Here is a 19,638-nt window from a genome sequence, read left to right as displayed (position 1 = left end):
ATGAAAGACCTCGGTGAAGCTGCTTACATATTAGGCATTAAGATCTATAGAGATAGATCAAGACGCTTAATTGGACTTTCACAAAGCACATACCTTGACAAAGTTTTGAAGAAGTTCAAAATGGATCAAGCAAAGAAAGGGTTCTTGCCTGTGTTACAAGGTGTGAAGTTGAGTCAGACTCAATGCCCGACCACTGCAGAAGATAGAGAGAAAATGAAAGATGTTCCCTATGCTTCAGCCATAGGCTCTATCATGTATGCAATGTTGTGTACCAGACCTGATGTGTGCCTTGCTATAAGTCTAGCAGGGAGGTACCAAAGTAATCCAGGAGTGGATCACTGGACAGCGGTCAAGAACATCCTGAAATACCTGAAAAGGACTAAGGATATGTTTCTCGTTTATGGAGGTGACAAAGAGCTAATCGTAAATGGTTACGTCGATGCAAGCTTTGACACTGATCCGAACGATTCTAAATCGCAAACCGGATACGTGTTTACATTAAACAGTGGAGCTGTCAGTTGGTGCAGTTCTAAACAAAGCGTCGTGGCGGGATGTACGTGTGAAGCGGAATACATAGCTGCTTCGGAAGCAGCAAATGAAGGAGTCTGGATGAAGGAGTTCATATCCGATCTAGGTGTCATACCTAGTGCATTGGGTCCAGTGAAAATCTTTTGTGACAATACTGGTGCAATTGCCTTGGCAAAGGAATCCAGATTTTACAAGAGAACCAAGAACATCAAGAGATGCTTCAATTCCATCCGGGATCTAGTCCAGGTGGGAGACATAGAGATTTGCAAGATACATACGGATCTGAATGTAGCAGACCCGTTGACTAAGCCTCTTCCACGAGCAAAACATGATTAGCACCAAGGCTCCATGGGTGTTAGAATCATTACTGTGTAATCTAGATTATTGACTCTAGTGCAAGTGGGAGACTGAAGGAAATATGCCCTAGAGGCAATAATAAAGTTATTATTTATTTCCTTATATCATGATAAATGTTTATTATTCATGCTAGAATTGTATTAACCGGAAACATAATACATGTGTGAATACATAGACAAACAGAGTGTCACTAGTATGCCTCTACTTGACTAGCTCGTTAATCAAAGATGGTTATGTTTCCTAACCATGGACAAAGAGTTGTTATTTGATTAACGTGATCACATCATTAGGTGAATGATCTGATTGACATGACCCATTCCATTAGCTTAGCACCCGATCATTTAGTATGTTGCTATTGTTTTCTTCATGACTTATACATGTTCCTATGACTATGAGATTATGCAACTCCCGTTTGCCGGAGGAACACTTTGTGTGCTACCAAACGTCACAACGTAAATGGGTGATTATAAAGGTGCTCTACAGGTGTCTCCAAAGGTACATGTTGGGTTGGCATATTTCGAGATTAGGATTTGTCACTCCGATTGTCGGAGAGGTATCTCTGGGCCCTCTCGGTAATGCACATCACATAAGCCTTGCAAGCATTGCAACTAATGAGTTAGTTGTGAGATGATGTATTACGGAACGAGTAAAGAGACTTGCCGGTAACGAGATTGAACTAGGTATTGAGATACCGACGATCGAATCTCGGGCAAGTAACATACCGATGACAAAGGGAACAGCGTATGTTGTTATGCGGTCTGACCGATAAAAGATCTTCGTAGAATATGTAGGAGCCAATATGAGCATCCAGGTTCCGCTATTGGTTATTGACCGGAGACGTGTCTCGGTCATGTCTACATTGTTCTCGAACCCGTAGGGTCCGCACGCTTAAGGTTTCGATGACAGTTATATTATGAGTTTATGCATTTTGATGTACCGAAGTTTGTTCAGAGTCTCGGATGTGATCACGGACATGACGAGGAGTCTCGAAATGGTCGAGACATAAAGATTGATATATTGGAAGCCTATATTTGGATATCGGAAGTGTTCCGGGTGAAATCGGTATTTTACTGGAGTACCGGGAGGTTACCGGAACCCCCCGGGAGGTATATGGGCCTTAGTGGGCTTTAGTGGAAGAGAGGAGAAGTGGCCAGGGCTGGGCCGCGCGCCCCTCCCCCCCTAGTCCGAATAGGACAAGGAGAGGGGGGCGGCGCCCCCCCTTCCTTCTCTCTCTCTCCTCTTTCCCCCCTCCTGAATCATATTCCAACTAGGAAAGGGGGGGAATCCTACTCCCGAAGGGAGTAGGACTCCTTCTGGCGCGCCCTCTCCTGGCCGGCCGCACCACCCTTTGATCCTTTATATACGGAGGCAGGGGGCACCCCTAGACACAGAAGTTGACCCACGTGATCATATTCTTAGCCGTGTGCGGTGCCCCCTTCCACCATAATCCTCGATAATATTGTAGCGGTGCTTAGGCGAAGCCCTGTGACGGTTGTACATCAAGATCGTCACCACGCCGTCGTGCTGACGGAACTCTTCCCCGACACTTTGCTGGATCGGAGTCCGGGGATCGTCATCGAGCTGAACGTGTGCTAGAACTCGGAGGTGCCGTAGTTTCGGTACTTGATCGGTCGGGCCGTGAAGACGTACGACTACATCAACCACGTTGTGCTAACGCTTCCGTTGTCGATCTACAAGGGTACGTAGATCACACTCTCCCCTCTCGTTGCTATTCATCACCATGATCTTGCGTGTGCGTAGGAATTTTTTTGAAATTACTACATTGCCCAACAAACGGTCGGTCATTCACTCTGCAACCTTAAAGATCATTTATATCTCTTTATTACTAGCATTACCAGTAACGCCCTGCCTTAATGTACATCGAACCCTTTGTAACATGGGCTGGCTGGGGTCCTGGCGCACTCTATATAAGCCACCCCCCTCCTCCGAGACAAGGGTTCGCACCCTTTGTAATTCGCACGCATATATCCAGTCGACCGCCTTCGGGCTCCGAGACGTAGGGCTGTTACTTCCTCCGAGAAGGGCCTGAACTCGTAAAACTCGCGTGTACAGCTCCTCCATAGCTAGGATCTTGCCTCTACATTCCTACCCCCCCTATTCTAGTGTCAGGCTTAGAACCACGACAGCCCCATCCAAGCCATATACCTGGACTGGCTTACACACCGGTCCGACACACTTTCAGTGGGCACCACATGCGCACGCTGCAATTGCCGTCACCTCCTTTATCCATCGATCCATCCTCAGATCAGATACTGACGCATCGACCTTGTCAGGCCTTTCTGCCATCGACGCCACCACGACGCCAGACAGCGTCATCCTCCTGCACGAGTCCATCGCCATCCATCGGACGCCGAGTCTCCACGGCGCCACGCCGCCGAGATCCACCGTCATCGATGTGTAGGATGAAGCACCTCTCCACCACCTACCGACGCCCAACCACCAAGCCGTCCACATGTCCGTCCAGCTGATGAATTTCTCCAAAGATGATGCCCCCATGGGGGTGACGACGAAGACGTCGCCATCATCCGATCCAAGAGGCCCCTCAACGCCTCCAACGAGGGCTACGACGCCCACGGACGCCACCGTCAATGGTAGCCTCCTCTAGATCTAAGGTTTCCCCGGAAACAATGGAGCGAGGGACGCCCCCAACGTCGCCTCCAGCGAGGAAAACGACACCCGCGGGCGCCACCGACGATGGTGGCATCCTCACCCGCTTCAGCAGCTAGGCCACCATCTCCTCCTCCACTTGATCCGTCGCCGGGAAGCCGCCGCAAGGCAACACCCACCGACCAGATCTCTTTGGACCGACGATGAAGACAACCAAAGGTAGAGGAGGTTTCATCGCTGCGTGACCGGCGCCATGGCCACACACACGTCATCCTGAGGCGCCCACTCAAGATCCACCGTCACAGCCACGCCTCCAAACCGCGACGAAGGGACGCCCCGCCGCCGCCATCATCCCCCCGCACGGGCTTTGCCCAGCTGGGATCCGGCGACGGCGGGAGGGGAGGCGGACTAGAGGTCTGGACGGGAGACGAAGGGGAGGAGGACGGGCAGCTAGTCCGTTAGTTATCGTGTTTATTCAATGTTTGGTTAGATTAAGTGTCGCTTAAATTGCCTCTATAAATTTGAAGCAAATGAAAAAAAACAAATAGAATGAATGTTGTGGAGGCTGCCATTTGGCATTTCCGTGTTTGTGCACAAGCCTGGCAACCTAAAAAACATTTTGAAGTGTGCTTCATATGGTGGATGGCGGCTCAAGTTTTGGTGACTCTGCAAGAGTTGCTCTAATATGAGCAGCAAAGATACCATAATGGCGTTATATAAGACGTAAGCATGGGTTTATTCGCCTAGTTTTACAGCAGAAAACTGGCTATATACTTCTTTGATACGAAGTGGTTTTCTTTCTTTCTTTGAGACACTTTGATACGAAGTAGTAGAGCGTTGAGTTCATTATTCCAAGCTAGTAATAGATAGGAGCCAGCCTAGCCTTTGGTCTTCGCTACCAGTTGTCGGTTCAGGTCTTCAGGCCCTTGATCGCAGCACGCAGTTTCCGATCTCTGCAAACAAATGAATAAACACTAATTAAATCAGATGAACTCATTTGCAGAAACGTCATGTTAGTACTTAGTACTGGAGTAGTATATAAGTTTTGAGCGTCAGGAACTCACTTGGTGCCTGATGAACAACGGAGCCGGCTCCGCCAAAATGGCATGAACTGCCAGACCGCCCGTTGCGTTGGTAGTAATCGTTGAATGCGTAAGACGCGTGCGCGACCTTTGTGTCAGGATCAAAGCACCGCGCGCCGGGCTGGATGGCGCTGCAGTCCGCCCCGTGGCCACACGCCCAGTCCAGCGCCGCCTGGAGCCGAGCGTCCCCGACCGCCGCGTTCGCCACGCACCAGCTCCCTGCCTTGGGGTCGCAGGTGCCTATCACCGCATGCATGCAAACAAACGATGATCATCAGGTATTGGACAACAACTTAATTGACTAGGAGAAGGAGCGGAAGCGGAAGCTCACCTGCTGGTTGCCGGTAGACAATGGAAGCGGCGCCGGAGAAGTCGCACGTGCCGCCGGCCCGGCCCTTGCGCTGGTAGTAGTCGTTGAAGGCGTAGGTGGCGTGCGCCACCTTGGTGTCGGGCTCGTAGCAAGGCTTCCCGGGCTGGATGGCGCTGCAGTCTGCCCCGTTGCCGCACGCCCAGTCCAGCGCCGCCTGGAGGCGTGCGTCCCCGACCGCTGCGTTCGCCTCGCACCAGCTGCTGGACTTGTCGCCGGCCCCGAAGTCGACCTGATACACCGGCTGGCCGTTGGGGTAGAACAGGCCGTAGTTTTGCTCCTCCGCAGTCGGCTTCTCGTTCTCGTTGAAAAGTTCGAAGATGTACACGGAGATGTCGAATTCAGGGCGGTGGGGGGTGCCGGCGCCGGAGAGCGCAAGTTTGATGAGGTTGTTGGTGTAGGCCTGGGCGTCCGCCTTTGTGAAGCCCAGGCTCTGTGGGCAGTAGGCACACCCTCCCGGGCTCGACTCCCCGCCTACTGCGGGCACCTTGGGCTTCGGGGCACGCCTTCCTCCCCTCAGCACTCTCATCTTCTTAGTGTGGTTCCTGGAGCTGGAGGAGCCCAGCCTCTCCATCGCGTAATACACAGCGTCGAGCTGGGCTTCATATAGGCTATAGTAGGTGAGGCCGCTCCGACTGTCGCCCACGCCGCCGTTGGGGCGGAAGGTCACGTAGTTGATGTCCATGGCGCCATTGGACGACGCATACGCGTAGTACGGGTAGATGTTGACCATGAGGTACGAGCCTGTCTGCGCCAAGAAATCAATCATGGGACTCATCACCGACTGCGCGATGTCGTCCTTGAACTCACCTTCGGACGGCGGGAACGATACCTTCAGCGCATCGAGCGCAATCGGGGTCGTCACCTTCACGGCGTCGGCGAGGCCCAGGCCAGCCAGCGCCGCCTGGACATTCTTCATGGCCGGGACGAGGTGCGACGTATGCTCGCTTGCCTGCTTGAAGACCTCGTTCCCTACCGTGACGCCACGGATATCCGTGGCAGGGTAGTAGGGCAACAGGTTGTTGTTGGCCCACTGGATGGCCCAGTCTGGGTCCCCGGCCGCGGACGGGAGCATCTCGTTGGGTACCGCCACCACCATCTTTATGCCGCTGTTCTTCATCGCGTCCAACACGCCCTGGTCGGTGTCGTACACCCTCACCGACGTGATGCCGTTCTTCTTCAGCAGCTGCACCACCGACGCTGGGTCCATCAGGTTGTTCCCGTTCCTGCCGTAGCACACGCCCACCTCGCCTGCCTCTGTAAACAAACGTCGCCGGCCGCTGTTACAAAACTGCACCTACCTACAGTATTCCTCAAGACACCAACCTCAAGTCTATTTGATTTGATTACCTGCACGCGAGAAGAGGAGCAGTGGCAATCCGGCGCAGAGTAGGACGAGGCTCAGGCGAGTGAGTTCCATGCTGTTCTGTTGCGTATCAGAGGATAGCCGGGAGGAGCACAAGGCGTACATGTATTTATAGCCGGCGGCAACAAGGCCAGGATGGAGGATCGTCAGTGGAGGGTGGCACGCCCTCACATTGGCTCTAGTGGAGAGGCTTAAATGGCCGCCAGTAGGGGGATAATGTGAATTAGTTCACTTTACCTATACCCAAGCCGCTTGAATTTTAAATTTGGGTCAGTCGAGATGCTGCTCTAGTAGAAAAATGGTCAAATGTGAGACACATTAGTTCCGGTTTGTAACAGAACCGGCACTGATGTGTCCATTAGTGCAGATTCCAACGGCTAGGCGAGAGAAGATCTTTAGTATCGATTCGTGGCGAACCTTTAGCACCGGTTCGTGCCATGAACCGGTACTGATGAGAGTGGTGGCAGGATGTTGTTAGAGAGGGGTCCCTCCAGCACCTTTAGTACCGGTTTGTGTCACGAACCGGTACTAAAGGTCGTCCTATATAAACCCTTCGTCCACCAGCACTCTGTTCTCCCTCCTTTCCCCTTTTCCTCTCCTCTGTTCTTCCCTTCTTCCTCTCGAGTTCATCACAAAATTTGCCCCAAATTTGTCAAGATTTGCAGGCCCCCATCCATTCAAATGATCACAAAGGTTAGCAACTTTGTTCTTTCATCTCTCATTGCTAAATTAGCTCTTGTATTGGTTTATATAGTGATTAATTGTGGGTTTTAGTAATTTGGGAGGAATTATATGTGGTAGTATTTGATTTATATGCAAATCGAGGTCACAATAACACTTAGTTTGCATATGTAGGTGTGGTTTACTTAGTGCATTCTAGATCTCCGTCGTAACCACCGTCGATCGCCTGCACCGTCCCGTCGCCGGCATCACCTTGTGGTGAGCCTCTTGTTCATGAAATTTTATATAAAAATTGATGTTTGTGTGATTTGGATATATAGTTACTCGTATAATTATCTTACCCGTACGCTGTTTGTTATACATAGTGCCATGGTTTTGATATCCGTCCCTATTGGCCCTCGCCCTTGTTATGATTCGAATGTGGTATATTCTCTTTTAAAATTATTTGTTGCATTTCGTGTTTATGACAAATTATGCCCATCAAGCTGACATAGATATTTGTATGTAGGAGGTAGTTGAACCGGAAATTCCAGCCGACCCTATTGTCGAGAGGTTAAATTTAGTTGAAAGAGGAAACGAGGATTTGAAAGAAAAATTGAAAAGAATTGAGAGGGAGAAGATGGAATTGGAGTTGCATGTTGCCGATGTCGTCAATGATCACAAGATTAAGATGGAGAAAATGCGCTTGAAGATTAGAAAGATTAGAAAATATGCCATTCATAGTGAGGCTCGGTATCATTATGCTGTTGGATCAATTGTTACCTTAGTTGCGATCTTGATCGCATTTGTTGTTTCATTTAAATTCTTTAGCTAGAGAGTTATTTGTTTGTTGCATTTAAGTGTTGTATGAACTTTATGTATTGTATTAATTTGGTGTTTTCGGTGCTGTGTATTGAAGATGAGCCGGCAATGGATGTACGATGACCGATGCTCTCCCGAGTTCATTAATGTCGTGCATACTTTTCTGCTTGCGGCTGAGGCAAACAAGCGGGTGGATGATTTTATGCCTTGTCCATGTGCTGGCTGTAAGAATGGTCACAATTACTCTACGTCAAGAACCATCCACGTCCACCTGTTTGAGTCCGGTTTCATGCCCCACTATAATGTTTGGACCAAGCACGGAGAAAGAGGGGTTATGATGGAAGACAATGAAGAAGAAGAGGACGACGACAGCTATCCTGGCCATGGATTCCCTGAATACGATGATACAACAATGAGGGAAGAAGCTGAACCAGTAATGCGGGAAGAAGCTGAGCCGGCAATGCGGGAAGAAGCTGAAGAAGAGGCATCGGATGAGCCCGTTGATGATCTAGGTCGGGCCATTGCCGATGCAAAGAGAAACTGCACAAGTGATTTGGAGAAGAAGAAGTTGCAGCGCATGTTAGAGGATCATAAAAAATTGTTGTACCCGAATTGCGTAGGTGACAAAAAAAAGCTGAGCACCACACTGGAATTGCTGCAATGGAAAACAGATAATGGTGTATCTGACAAGGGATTTGGAAACTTGCGGGTAATGATAAAGAATATGCTTCCAAAGGACAACGAATTGCCCGAGAGTACGTACGAAGCAAAGAAGACTGTCTGCGCTCTAGGGTTAGAGGTGCAGAAGATACATGCATGCCCTAATGATTGTATCCTCTACCGCGGTGAGTGCGAGGATTTGAACGCTTGCCCGGTATGCGGTGCATTGCGTTATAAGATCGGCCGCGATGACCCTGGTGATGTTGAGGGCGAGCGCCCCAGGAAGAAGATTCCTACCAAGGTGATGTGGTATGCTCCTATAATACCACGGTTGAAATGTTTGTTCCAAAACAAAGAGCATGCCAAGGCGATGCGATGGCATAGAGAAGACCGCAAAAAAGACAGAAAGTTGAGAGTACCCGCTGACGGGTCGCAGTGGAGAAAAATCGAAAGAAAGTACGGGAAGGAGTTTGCAGATGACGCAAGGAACGTATGGTTTGGTCTAAGCGTAGATGTCATTAATCCTTTTGGGGAGCAGAGCAGCAACCATAGCACCTGGCCTGTGACTCTACGTTTGTATAACCTTCCTCCTTGGTTGTGCATGAAGCGGAAGTTCATTATGATGCCAGTGCTCATCCAAGGCCCTAAGCAACCCGGCAACGACATTGATGTGTACCTAAGGCCATCAGTTGAAGAACTCTTACAACTGTGGAATGGAACAGGTGTACATGCATGGGATGAGCACAAGGGGGAAGAATTTGACCTAAAGGCATTGCAGTTCATGACCATCAATGATTGGTCTGCTCTCAGTAACCTTTCAGGACAGACAAACAAGGGATACCGCGCATGCACGCATTGTTTGGACGATACCGACAGTATATATTTGGCTAATTGTAAGAAGAATGTGTACCTGGGACATCGTCAATTCTTCCGAGCAGGCATCCCGTAAGAAAGAAAGGCAAGCATTTCAAAGGTGAGGCGGATCATCCGACGAAGTCTCACCACCGTACTGGTGCTGATGTACATGATATGGTCAAGGATTTGAAGGTGGTCTTTGGAAAGGGTCCTGGTAGACAATCTATTCCGAATGACGCTGACGGACGTGCACCCATGTGAAAGAAGAAATCTATATTTTGGGACCTGCTCTATTGGAAAGACCTAGAGGTCCGCTCCGCAATCGACGTGATGCACGTGACAAAGAATCTTTGTGTGACCCTGCTTGGCTTCTTGGGTGTGTATGGGAAGACAAAAGATACACCCAAGGCACGGGAGGACCAGCAACGTATGCACGGAAAAGACGACATACATCAGGGTCATGAAATCTACGCTCTTACCAAAGAAGAGAAGAAAATCTTCTTTGAATACTTGCTCAGTATTAAGGTACCGTCTGGCTTCTCGTCGAATATAAAGGGAATAATAAACATGGCAGAGAAAAAGTTTCAGAACCTAAAGTCTCATGACTGCCACGTGATTATGACGCAACTACTTCCGGTTGCATTGAGGGGGCTTCTACCGAAAACGTTCGATTAGCCATTGTGAAGCTATGTGCATTCCTCAATGCAATCTCTCAGAAGGTAATCGATCCAGAAATTATACCAAGGTTAGAGAATGATTTGGTGCAATGTCTTGTCAGTTTCAAGTTGGTGTTCCCACCATCCTTCTTCAACATCATGACGCACGTCCTAGTTCACCTATGCGAAGAGATCAACGTTTTGGGTCCTGTATTTCTACACAATATGTTCCCCTTTGAGAGGTTCATGGGAGTCTTAAAAAAATATGTTCATAAACGTGCTAGGCCAGAAGGAATCATCTCCAAGGGCCATGAAAATGAGGAGGTCATTGAGTTTTGTATTGACTTTATTCCTGACCTTAAGCCGATTGGTGTTCCTGAATCACGGCATAAGGGCAGACTGGATGGAAAAGGCACGCTAGGAGGGGATCAAATAATATGTATGGACGGACATTCTCTCACAGAAGCACACTACACAGTTCTACAGAATTCCGCCTTGATGGCTCCGTATATGGAAGAACACAAGAATTTGCTATGCTCCAAACACCTGGAGCGGTCTGATGACTGGATTACACGTGAACAAATCAGGAGTTTCGCCAGCTGGTTGCAGACACGTACCATGCATGAGCCTCTATTGAAGATGACATGTACTTGCTGTGCCAGTTACCATCTTCAAATATAATGACTTTCAAGGGGTACGAGATAAATGGTAATACATTTTACACGATCCCCCAAGATAAGAAGAGAACCAACCAAAACAGTGGTGTCCGCTTTGATGCAGAAACCAAGACAGGAAAGGAAACATATTATGGTTATATACAGGACATATGGAAACTTGACTATAGACGTGGTTTGAAGGTCCCTTTGTTTTGGTGCAAATGGGTCAATATGACACGAGGTGGGGTAACGGAAGACCCGCAGTATGGAATGACAATAGTGGATCTCAACAATCTTGCGTATGCAGACGAACCATTCATCCTAGCCAATGATGTGGCACAAGTTTTCTATGTGAAGCACATGTTTACCAAGCCGAGAAAAAGAAAAGATAAAGAAGCGAATGCATCATACGATGAGCCAAAGCGGCACATAGTTCTTTCTGGGAAGAGAAACATCATGGGAGTGGATGACAAGATAGACATGTCAGGATATTACGAAAAGTTTGATGAAATTGCTCCATTCACAGTAAATATTGACCCGAGCATCTCGTTAAATGATGAAAATTTTCCATGGTTACGGCACAAAGTGACACACGCGAACAAAAAGTTTCACACCCAAAGATCTGGGATGTGATCGGCTTCACTATATATCATCAGTTTCTTCTGTGTTTCACACCCAGGAGGGAATCTCTGTAATAGTTAGGGGTAGTTATGTGTATTGGCATTTGAAACGCGAAGAAATTTGTGCAAATAAATTCTTTCATACATTTACTGGTTTTTTCAGCTAAATTGAAAAACACTTCAAATAAACTCCGAAAAGGTTGAAAATTGGCATGGTATCATAATTTCACCCACATAGCATGTGCAAAAAAGTAAAGAGGGTTACGGCAAAAACTGGATGCACTTTATGTACAAAATGGACAATCTCTTTCGAACTATCAGGGTTTCGGACGAAAACTCATCTGTTACAAAGGCATTTAATTTTTTAAATAACCTAAGCATTATCAAATTGAATATAATGATAAAACACACTAATATTAAACATAATAAAAAAGAATCACTGAAAATGTATTTTTAAAGTTAAGTTATTCACAAACTAGTGATGCACACAAATTTCAAATAATTCAAAATTTAAACTATTCAAATTTGAAAACTACCGGCACTAACAGAAAGTTTCTAATTTTTTGTACCTAAAGCAAAAATATTCACAAAGAAATTCTAAATACAGCAAAAAACAACTAAAAAAAATAAAAATAATAAAGTAGAAAAGAAAAAACTAAATGAAAAAAAGCCCACCTACTGGGCCACACCGGCCTGCATACGACTAGAAACCCAAATTCTAATTGGATCAGGATGCAGGCCCGCTAGCCCAATAGGCCCATCAGGACATAGCAGCAGACGTAGGCCCGGAAGACCTGCTTATGAGAGGAGCTCGAGAGAGCTACCACACTGGGGCTTATAAACCAGTGCGGGCGCCCCTCGGCTAGCGAGGTGGGACTAAACTTGCCGCACCGCACCTGCGCCAGCGCACCACCTTTAGTACCGGTTGGTGGCTGGAACCGGTACTAAAGGGTGGGTCTTTAGTATCGGTTCCAGCTACCACCCGGTACTAAAGGTGTGCTCTTCCCGCCGCTTGGCCTGGCCAAAACAGGCCTTTAGTACCGGGTGGTGGCACCAACTAGTACTAAAGGTGTCTCCTATATAACAAACACTTTGAAAAATTTCAGTTTCTCATCTCCCACTTCTCTCTGCCGCCGCCCCGTCCCGCGCCGTCGCCGCCCCTGTCACGTCGTCCCCGTCGACTCCGTGACGCCCCCGTCCTCGTCGTGTCGTCCTCGTCAACTCCGCGCCGCCCCCGTCGTCGGCCCGTCCCCGTGGCAGCACCGGCCCGTCACCGTCCCCTCGCCTCTCCGTCGCCTTGGATCGACCTCGCCTCGCCGTCGCCGTCGCCTCGACCTCGCCCGCACGCGCTGTGAGCCCCTCCCCGGGCCCCTCTCCTCCCTCCAATCGATCAAAGCCACCGCGCCGCCGGCGCCGGCCGTAGCTACTGCACACATACGCGCGCGCACACACACACTACTCGTGCGCACACACAGACACACACACACACTACACGTGCACACACACACACAATTTTTCTGTTTTTACTTTTTAGTTTTTTCCGTTTTTCTGTTTTTCATACAAAGTTTTAGATGAATTAATTAATTAGATTAGATTAATGTCAAATATTATATAGAAATGTTAGTTATAATATATATAATGTCAAAGGTTTTTTCTGTTTTTTATACAAATGTTATAGAAATGTTAGTTATATAAAAATGTTAGAAATTTTGGAAATGTTAGTTTTAGCTAGATGAATTAGATTAATTTCTAATTGTTAGACGATAATCGATGTTTTTTTAGTTTCTTATATTTTTAGTTATAAAATTTAGAATTTGCATATATGAAATCACAATCCATCATTTAAAAAATGTTACTTTACTTTTGCGGCATATAGTATTTGTTGTCGACGATGCCCGGCCCGCATCCTCGCCGTCGACCCGTTCGCGATGACGTCTTGCTTCAGAGGACCCATGTCCGGGACTGGGCTCCGTCGGGCTGGCACTGGGAGGTGCTACCTTCAGGGGCGCGACGCCTGGTGAGGAACCCGGTCCCGGGTCCCGTCGTCGACCCTGATCTCCTTTGGTGGCGTTCGCGTGGGCCACTTTCGGTGCGGAGGGAGCCGGCCCCGTCGGAGGTGGTACGTCGCCGTGTCAGGGAGGAAGACGAGCACGTCCATCGCTACATGGCTGCTATGGACGTCAGGTTCTCCAATACCTGGCAGGTTCTTTGGGGAGATCACCCGAGCTATGATCCAGTGATGGTTCCTTCACTTTGGTTGTCCACCGCCCGCGCCTCAGGAACCGCGAGTGGCCTAGATTACTCTTTAGTATTCGATCTTTATTAGCTAGCTAGCTAGCTAGTGATGTATTTGATATATATTATTCGAGACGATGTATTCGAGATTATATCTATTATTCGAGATGATGTATTCGAGATTATATTCGATGATGCTTATTATGTACTATGATTGATTCAGTTTTTCCTTATTAATTGATTGCATCCATGCATTGTAATTTGAATACTAAATTGTTTTATATTTCTTTTGGATTAGTTAAATAAAAGCTATGGCGGACAATACCGGAAGAGAGGGTGAAGAGACCCTGTTCGATATCATACGCCATCCTCGCGGGCCAGATGATGATCAGAATGTAGAAGATTATGACGGATGCAGATATCTAAACAACACCGGGGAGGGTGATATGATATTCGATCGCGACAACCGAATTGATGAAGTCATGAACTATGATTATGATATTGATGACGAAGAAAATGTTGATCTTGAAACAACAAAGACCGGCGAGGTATATTTATATAAGCAGGCATCTGGTGATCATCACATGTTTTAAATGACTTGAAGATATATTAACGAATCGATCTTTCTTCTTTCAGCCATCCGGATCGAGTAAATCTTCAGGCAGCAGGAAACGAGGCCCGAACAAAAAGTTGAAGGAGGGCGTAAAGTACAATATCGAGGCCATCAAACCTAATGGCGAACCATTAGCGCCTAAGAAGATTGTGGACAAATTCATCCGTCAGTGCGGAGTTCTTGTGAAGGACCAACTCCCGATCTCCCTTCAAGAATGGAGAGCCAGCAAAGCCACGTCCAGATCTTACTTTTGTCGACGACAAACAAAAAGTTCTGCTTTGGGAAACTCTCATGGAACATTTCACCCTACCAGATCATTTCATAGATGCAGATGTGGAGAAAGTCAAGGACGCTTGTCGGTGTTAAAACCGGCGGATCTCGGGTAGGGGGTCCTGAACTGTGCGTCTAGGCGGATGGTAACAGGAGGCGGGGGACACGATGTTTTACCTAGGTTCGGGCCCTCTTGATGGAGGTAAAACCCTACGTCCTGCTTGATTAATATTGATGATGTGGGTAGTACAGGAGTAGATCTACCACTAGATCAAGGAGGCTAAACCCTAGAAGCTAGCCTATGGTATGATTGTTGTTCGTACGGACTAAAACCCTCCGGTTTATATAGACACCGGAGAGGGCTAGGGTTACACAGAGTCGGTTACAATGGTAGGAGATCTACATATCCGTATCGCCAAGCTTTCCTTCCACGCCAAGGAAAGTCCCTTCCGGACACGGGACGAAGTCTTCAATCTTGTATCTTCATAGTCCAGGAGTCCGGCCGAAGGTATAGTCCGGCTATCCGGACACCCCTAATCCAGGACTCCCTTAGTAGCCCCCCGAACCAGGCTTCAATGACGACGAGTCCGGCGCGCAGATTGTCTTCGGCATTGGAAGGCGGGTTCTCCTCCGAATTCCGTGTACCTGTTGAATAATGTCCGGTTTCTTGTAAATGTAGCGCTCCTTGGCTTCTACGCCCAATAATGGCCGTCTCCCACGTGTCAAATGAATACGAAAAGTCAAGGTGTTTTTTTATATTTACACCCCTAGCCGCGTGAATGAGCCGCCTATTTAAAGGGACGAGGATTTAGATCCAAACCACACCTTCTCCCCTCCGTGAGTATTCATGAGAGCTTATCCGATAGAGGTCCATTCTATCATGGCCGGCCGCCGCAGCTCCTCCTCTCGCCCTTCCAGCCCTCAGCCTGGAGATTGGGAGAGATGCTCCATCCCGCACAGCGAGCTAGTGACGCTCCAGACCAAGGGATTTCTCCCCCCGGCCTATATGTTCCCGGTTCGAGCCGGACTTGCCACCTATAATGGCGGAGAGCAAGCGGAGAGCGCCCCCAATCCCTCCAAAGGAGAGAGGGTATGCCTTGTCCCTTACTTAATAAGAGGGCTCGGATTTCCAATTCATCCGTTTCTCCGGGGGCTTCTGGAGTTCTATGGCCTCCAGCTGCACGACCTCACGCCTGCCTCCATATTGCATATCACAGGCTTCGTAGCCCTTTGCGAGCTATTTTTGGGCTGCGAGGCTCATTTCGCGCTGTGGAAAAGGCTATTCTGCCTTGTGCCCCGTTCTCAGAAGGGGTCAATATATCAAGTGGGCGGACCCGAAGTGTGGCGCATTGCCGGGACCGGATATCTATCTGGAACCCCAAAGAAGGCGTCCGAGGACTGGCCTTCGGAATGGTTTTATATAGAGGACGTCCCGCTGCCGGATCCTATCCGGATCGGCCTCCCTGAGTTCGACAGTGCTTCCCTAAAGAAGCGCCTAAGTTGGCGTCCACGGAGCCCTCAGAGGGAAAGTGACAAGGACGTTCTTTACCTGATGGGCCGGATAAGATTGTTGGCTCATTCCGGACTGACCATGATCGGGGTCATGGCCGCATGCATCATGCGAGGGGTGCAGCCGCTCCAGTATAGAGGCCACCCCATGTGGGACTTCAACGGGGAGGATGATGCCACCCGCCACGGCCGTAAGGGGCCGGATTCGGTTGCCGCTCTACTAAAGACCTTGTCCGCTTTGTATAAGGGAGAAGAGGAGGAATTTCTCCACGTCAACCCACGGGGTGGATTTTCTATGTACAATCCCCCAAGTTGGGTAAGTGGACACTTTTACTTGCCCATTCGTTTTATATTCTCATAGTTAAATATTCAGTCTAACGACTTCAACGCAGGAACTGCGCCAGGCTGTTAAAGAAATAAACAGCCCTCCTCCACAACCCGAGGATCCGGGACGGTCCCTCGACCCGGCCTCTCAAGAGGATCCGGACTTATCTGTGGAGCTGATTGATGGGGTGTTTCATCAATTGAGCAAGGACAACGCCTTGGTGGCCATTACGGCCGATTACCCATGGCTACTCCCAGCCTCACAGGTAACCGAAGTCCCAACACTTTGAAAGGGATCTATCCTCGCATGTTTTCGATTGCCGTATGACAACCGTGTTTTGCAGGGGAGGTCCTTGAGATGGGAGGCTGAGCCTGCGGCGACTAGCCAACGAGGGGCGGCAAGGCCCCACGGGCTGAAAAGAAGTGCGATCTGGACTGAGACGCGGGCGCAAAGGTATAGCGCGCCATCTTATTCCCAGGTGTTATTCCTTCAAGGCATATTAACGCTCATGCTCTCTTCAGGACGAAGAGACCTCGCCGGACTATATCCGGAGAGGTTGCCAATCATGCCTCCACCAGCCAGGCTCCAAAGCCTGGTCCAGAAGCGGAGGCGAACACAAGGCGCGCACCGGACGCTCCTCCGACAGAGGATGCGGACAGGCTGTCTGACACCAATTCCGAGGTGGAGAGTGCCATGAACCATAGGCGTCGCTGGACAGTTCTTTGCGACGCTTGTTTCTCCCAAGAGGCATTGGATGCCTTCAATTCGGGAGACGCGTACCTCCGTGCCGCTCAAAATGGTCTAGCCAGAGCCACGGAGCAGTATGTAAAAGACATACGGGTAAGAAAATTTTGGTAATTATATATATATCAGTAGCCCCCGAGACTTGAAACAGTTAGAATAACTGATTTAAGGATCATTTGTTATGCAGGTTCTTACAGAAAAGAATACCCTACTGTCCCAGGAGCTGGAAGAGTGCAAAGCCCAACTTGAGGCCGCACTAGCCGCGGCAGGGGAGCCCAAGGAGACCCCCTCTGGTAATATACGCTTCGAAAGATAAGTATTTTGCGAAGTGCGGCGTGGGTGCAAATCTGACAAATGAAATTGCAGATGGCGCCGGATTAAATCCGGAAAAGCAACAACTCCTACGCCAGCTGAAGGCTGGTGAGAGTGTGCTGACAAAGGTGAGGCGGGAGAAGAACGATCTCCAAGATGCCAACACCAAGCTGGGCGTTGAACTGAAGGATGTTCGTGCCCAGCTGTTGGACTCCGTTAAGGAGAATCAGCGGCTTCGACGCGGCATATTTAGTAAGTGCTTAAACGAACTTTGAAAAAAGAGTTCGGCGAGGAAGTCGACTAACAGAGTAATGTCTGTAGGTATGCTAACAGGTCGTCCTGCAGAGGAAATGCCCGGTTCTACGGGTGACCTTCTTCCCGAGCTCTCACAACTGCACGAGCGAGTTCGGCAGGTGATGCAAGGCGTCGCCCAGGCCTTGTGGCCATCCGTCTCCATGCCCGAAGGCCTTGGAGAGCTTGTAGAGAAGCTGAAGGGAGCGCGGCGGCGCTTCCGATTGTGGAAGATGTCGGCCTGCCGTCAAGGCGCCAGGGAGGCCTGGGCCATGGTGAAGACGCGGTACACGAAGGCTGACCCAAACCACATGGCCGAGGTCGGACCCGTGGGGCCCGATGGGAAGGAGATCCCTGTGAGCTTAGTATACGGCCAAGTAGAATTGGCCGCAAAGTATTCCCAACAGGACTGTAAGCTAGACAGCCTGTTAGATGGTATTGAAGAGGAATACAATCAGTCAGATTGACTATGTAATTTTAATTGACATGTGTAATGCCTTCTAGCCGGATTGTAGATCGTTTGTCATGGCCGACCTTTTCGCTTCAACCTCGGGACCTGACGGTCCGGAGTGTGTCCGAATACCCTCGCGGTTATATAAGAACCGGGGTATGCATGGAGACCAGACGTAGGGGTCATTAGTGCTTGAACAGACAAGTGCCCAACTAGTTATGTTATATTACATGGTTAGTAAGAAACATCTTCCAGGGAGAATAGTTCCGTTAGGGGTTCCTTTCCCTGGGAGGCAATGCCCTAAAGTGCATGTCCATTCTGCGAAAAGAGACGCAGGAAAAACATCTGGGGGCGTATAGATAAATAAGTGAAAAAAAGATCATCTTTAGTTCACCGACCGAATATTCCCTTAAGAATGCTAGCTTTCGGCTTCACCCAGTCTGAGGTACACATCCGGCTGACCCAGCAGTAACAATCGCAGAGGTGCTCCCTTTACCACCTAGCCGAACAATCGGGAACGTGGGGGTAAGCACAGGAGCCAGGCAACCCAGCTTGGCCAAAACTTAAGTCATATCGATGCATATAATGGTGAATAAAAGGTACATGCGGAAGTGTGACACATGTGTTGGGCATGAAGCCCATATAAATAAGCTTCTGTTTAAAGAAGCCCCCAGGTGTAATGAGCGCGGATAGCGCATCACTTTATGAGCCTTTAAAGGCTATAAGAGAGAGAGAGAGGAGAAGGAGAGAAATGTAAGACAGAAAGTATATAAAAATGGACAGAGGAAGGAGACGAACACAGAGTCCGGCGCTAGGCATAGAATCTTCGGAGACGGGCTGCGTTCCATGGGTTCGGCTCGAGTCGGTTATCCGATGCATCTCGCAGGCGGTACGCTCCACCAGTTAGGACTTGGTCAATTATGAAGGTACCTTCCCACTTGGGCTTGAGTTTGTCCTTTGTCTTGTCCGGCAGGCGTAGAACTAATTCGCCAACGTTGTAATTTTTGGCCCGTACTTCTCTGCTTTGGTATCTTCGAGCCTGCTGTTGATAGAATGCGGAACGGGCTTTTGCCACGTCACGCTCTTCCTCCAAGGCGTCCAAACTGTCCTGCCGATCGAGCTCGGCTTCTCTTTCTTCGTACATGCGCACTCGAGGTGAGTCATGAATTATGTCGCAGGGCAAAACTGCCTCTGCGCCGTACACCATGAAGAATGGTGTGTATCCGGTGGTGCGATTCGGCGTGGTCCGCAGCCCCCAGAGTACGGAGTCGAGCTCCTCTACCCAGTGCGTATTAGATTCCTTAAGGGACCGCACTAATCTGGGTTTGATGCCGCTCATGATAAGACCATTTGCACGTTCGACCTGGCCGTTAGTTTGTGGGTGATAGACGGAAGCATAATCGAGCTTGATGCCCATGTTTTTGCACCAGAGTTTTACCTCGTCGGCCGTAAAGTTCGTGCCGTTATCAGTGATGATGCTGTGGGGGACGCCGTAACGGTGTACAACCCCGGATATAAAGTCTATCACCGGTCCGGATTCGGCCGTCTTAACAGGCTTGGCTTCTATCCATTTGGTGAACTTATCCACCATGACCAGTAAGTATTTTTTCTTGTGGGTTCCGCCTTTAAGG

At 49.0% G+C, this 19,638-nt stretch overlaps 1 protein-coding gene across 1 annotated transcript; it reads right to left on the bottom strand.

Annotated features, from left to right (window-relative positions):
* Window positions 1-4,323: 4,323 nt before the first annotated feature.
* LOC123185168 (glucan endo-1,3-beta-glucosidase 3) lies at window positions 4,324-6,382 on the bottom strand. The gene is made up of 4 exons (XM_044597147.1): window positions 6,313-6,382; window positions 4,927-6,219; window positions 4,578-4,835; window positions 4,324-4,466 (listed from the first exon to the last, which is right to left on the bottom strand). The coding sequence occupies exons 1-4, from the start codon at window positions 6,380-6,382 to the stop codon at window positions 4,432-4,434; spliced, it is 1,656 nt and encodes a 551-aa protein (XP_044453082.1). The 3' UTR covers window positions 4,324-4,431.
* Between the last annotated feature and the right edge of the window lie 13,256 nt (window positions 6,383-19,638).

This window comes from Triticum aestivum, chromosome 2A, assembly GCF_018294505.1.
Source record: "Triticum aestivum cultivar Chinese Spring chromosome 2A, IWGSC CS RefSeq v2.1, whole genome shotgun sequence".
Lineage (NCBI taxonomy): Eukaryota > Viridiplantae > Streptophyta > Magnoliopsida > Poales > Poaceae > Triticum > Triticum aestivum.
The sequence above is the reverse complement of the archived record's forward strand: the minus strand, read 5'-3'. Positions and strand labels throughout refer to the sequence as shown.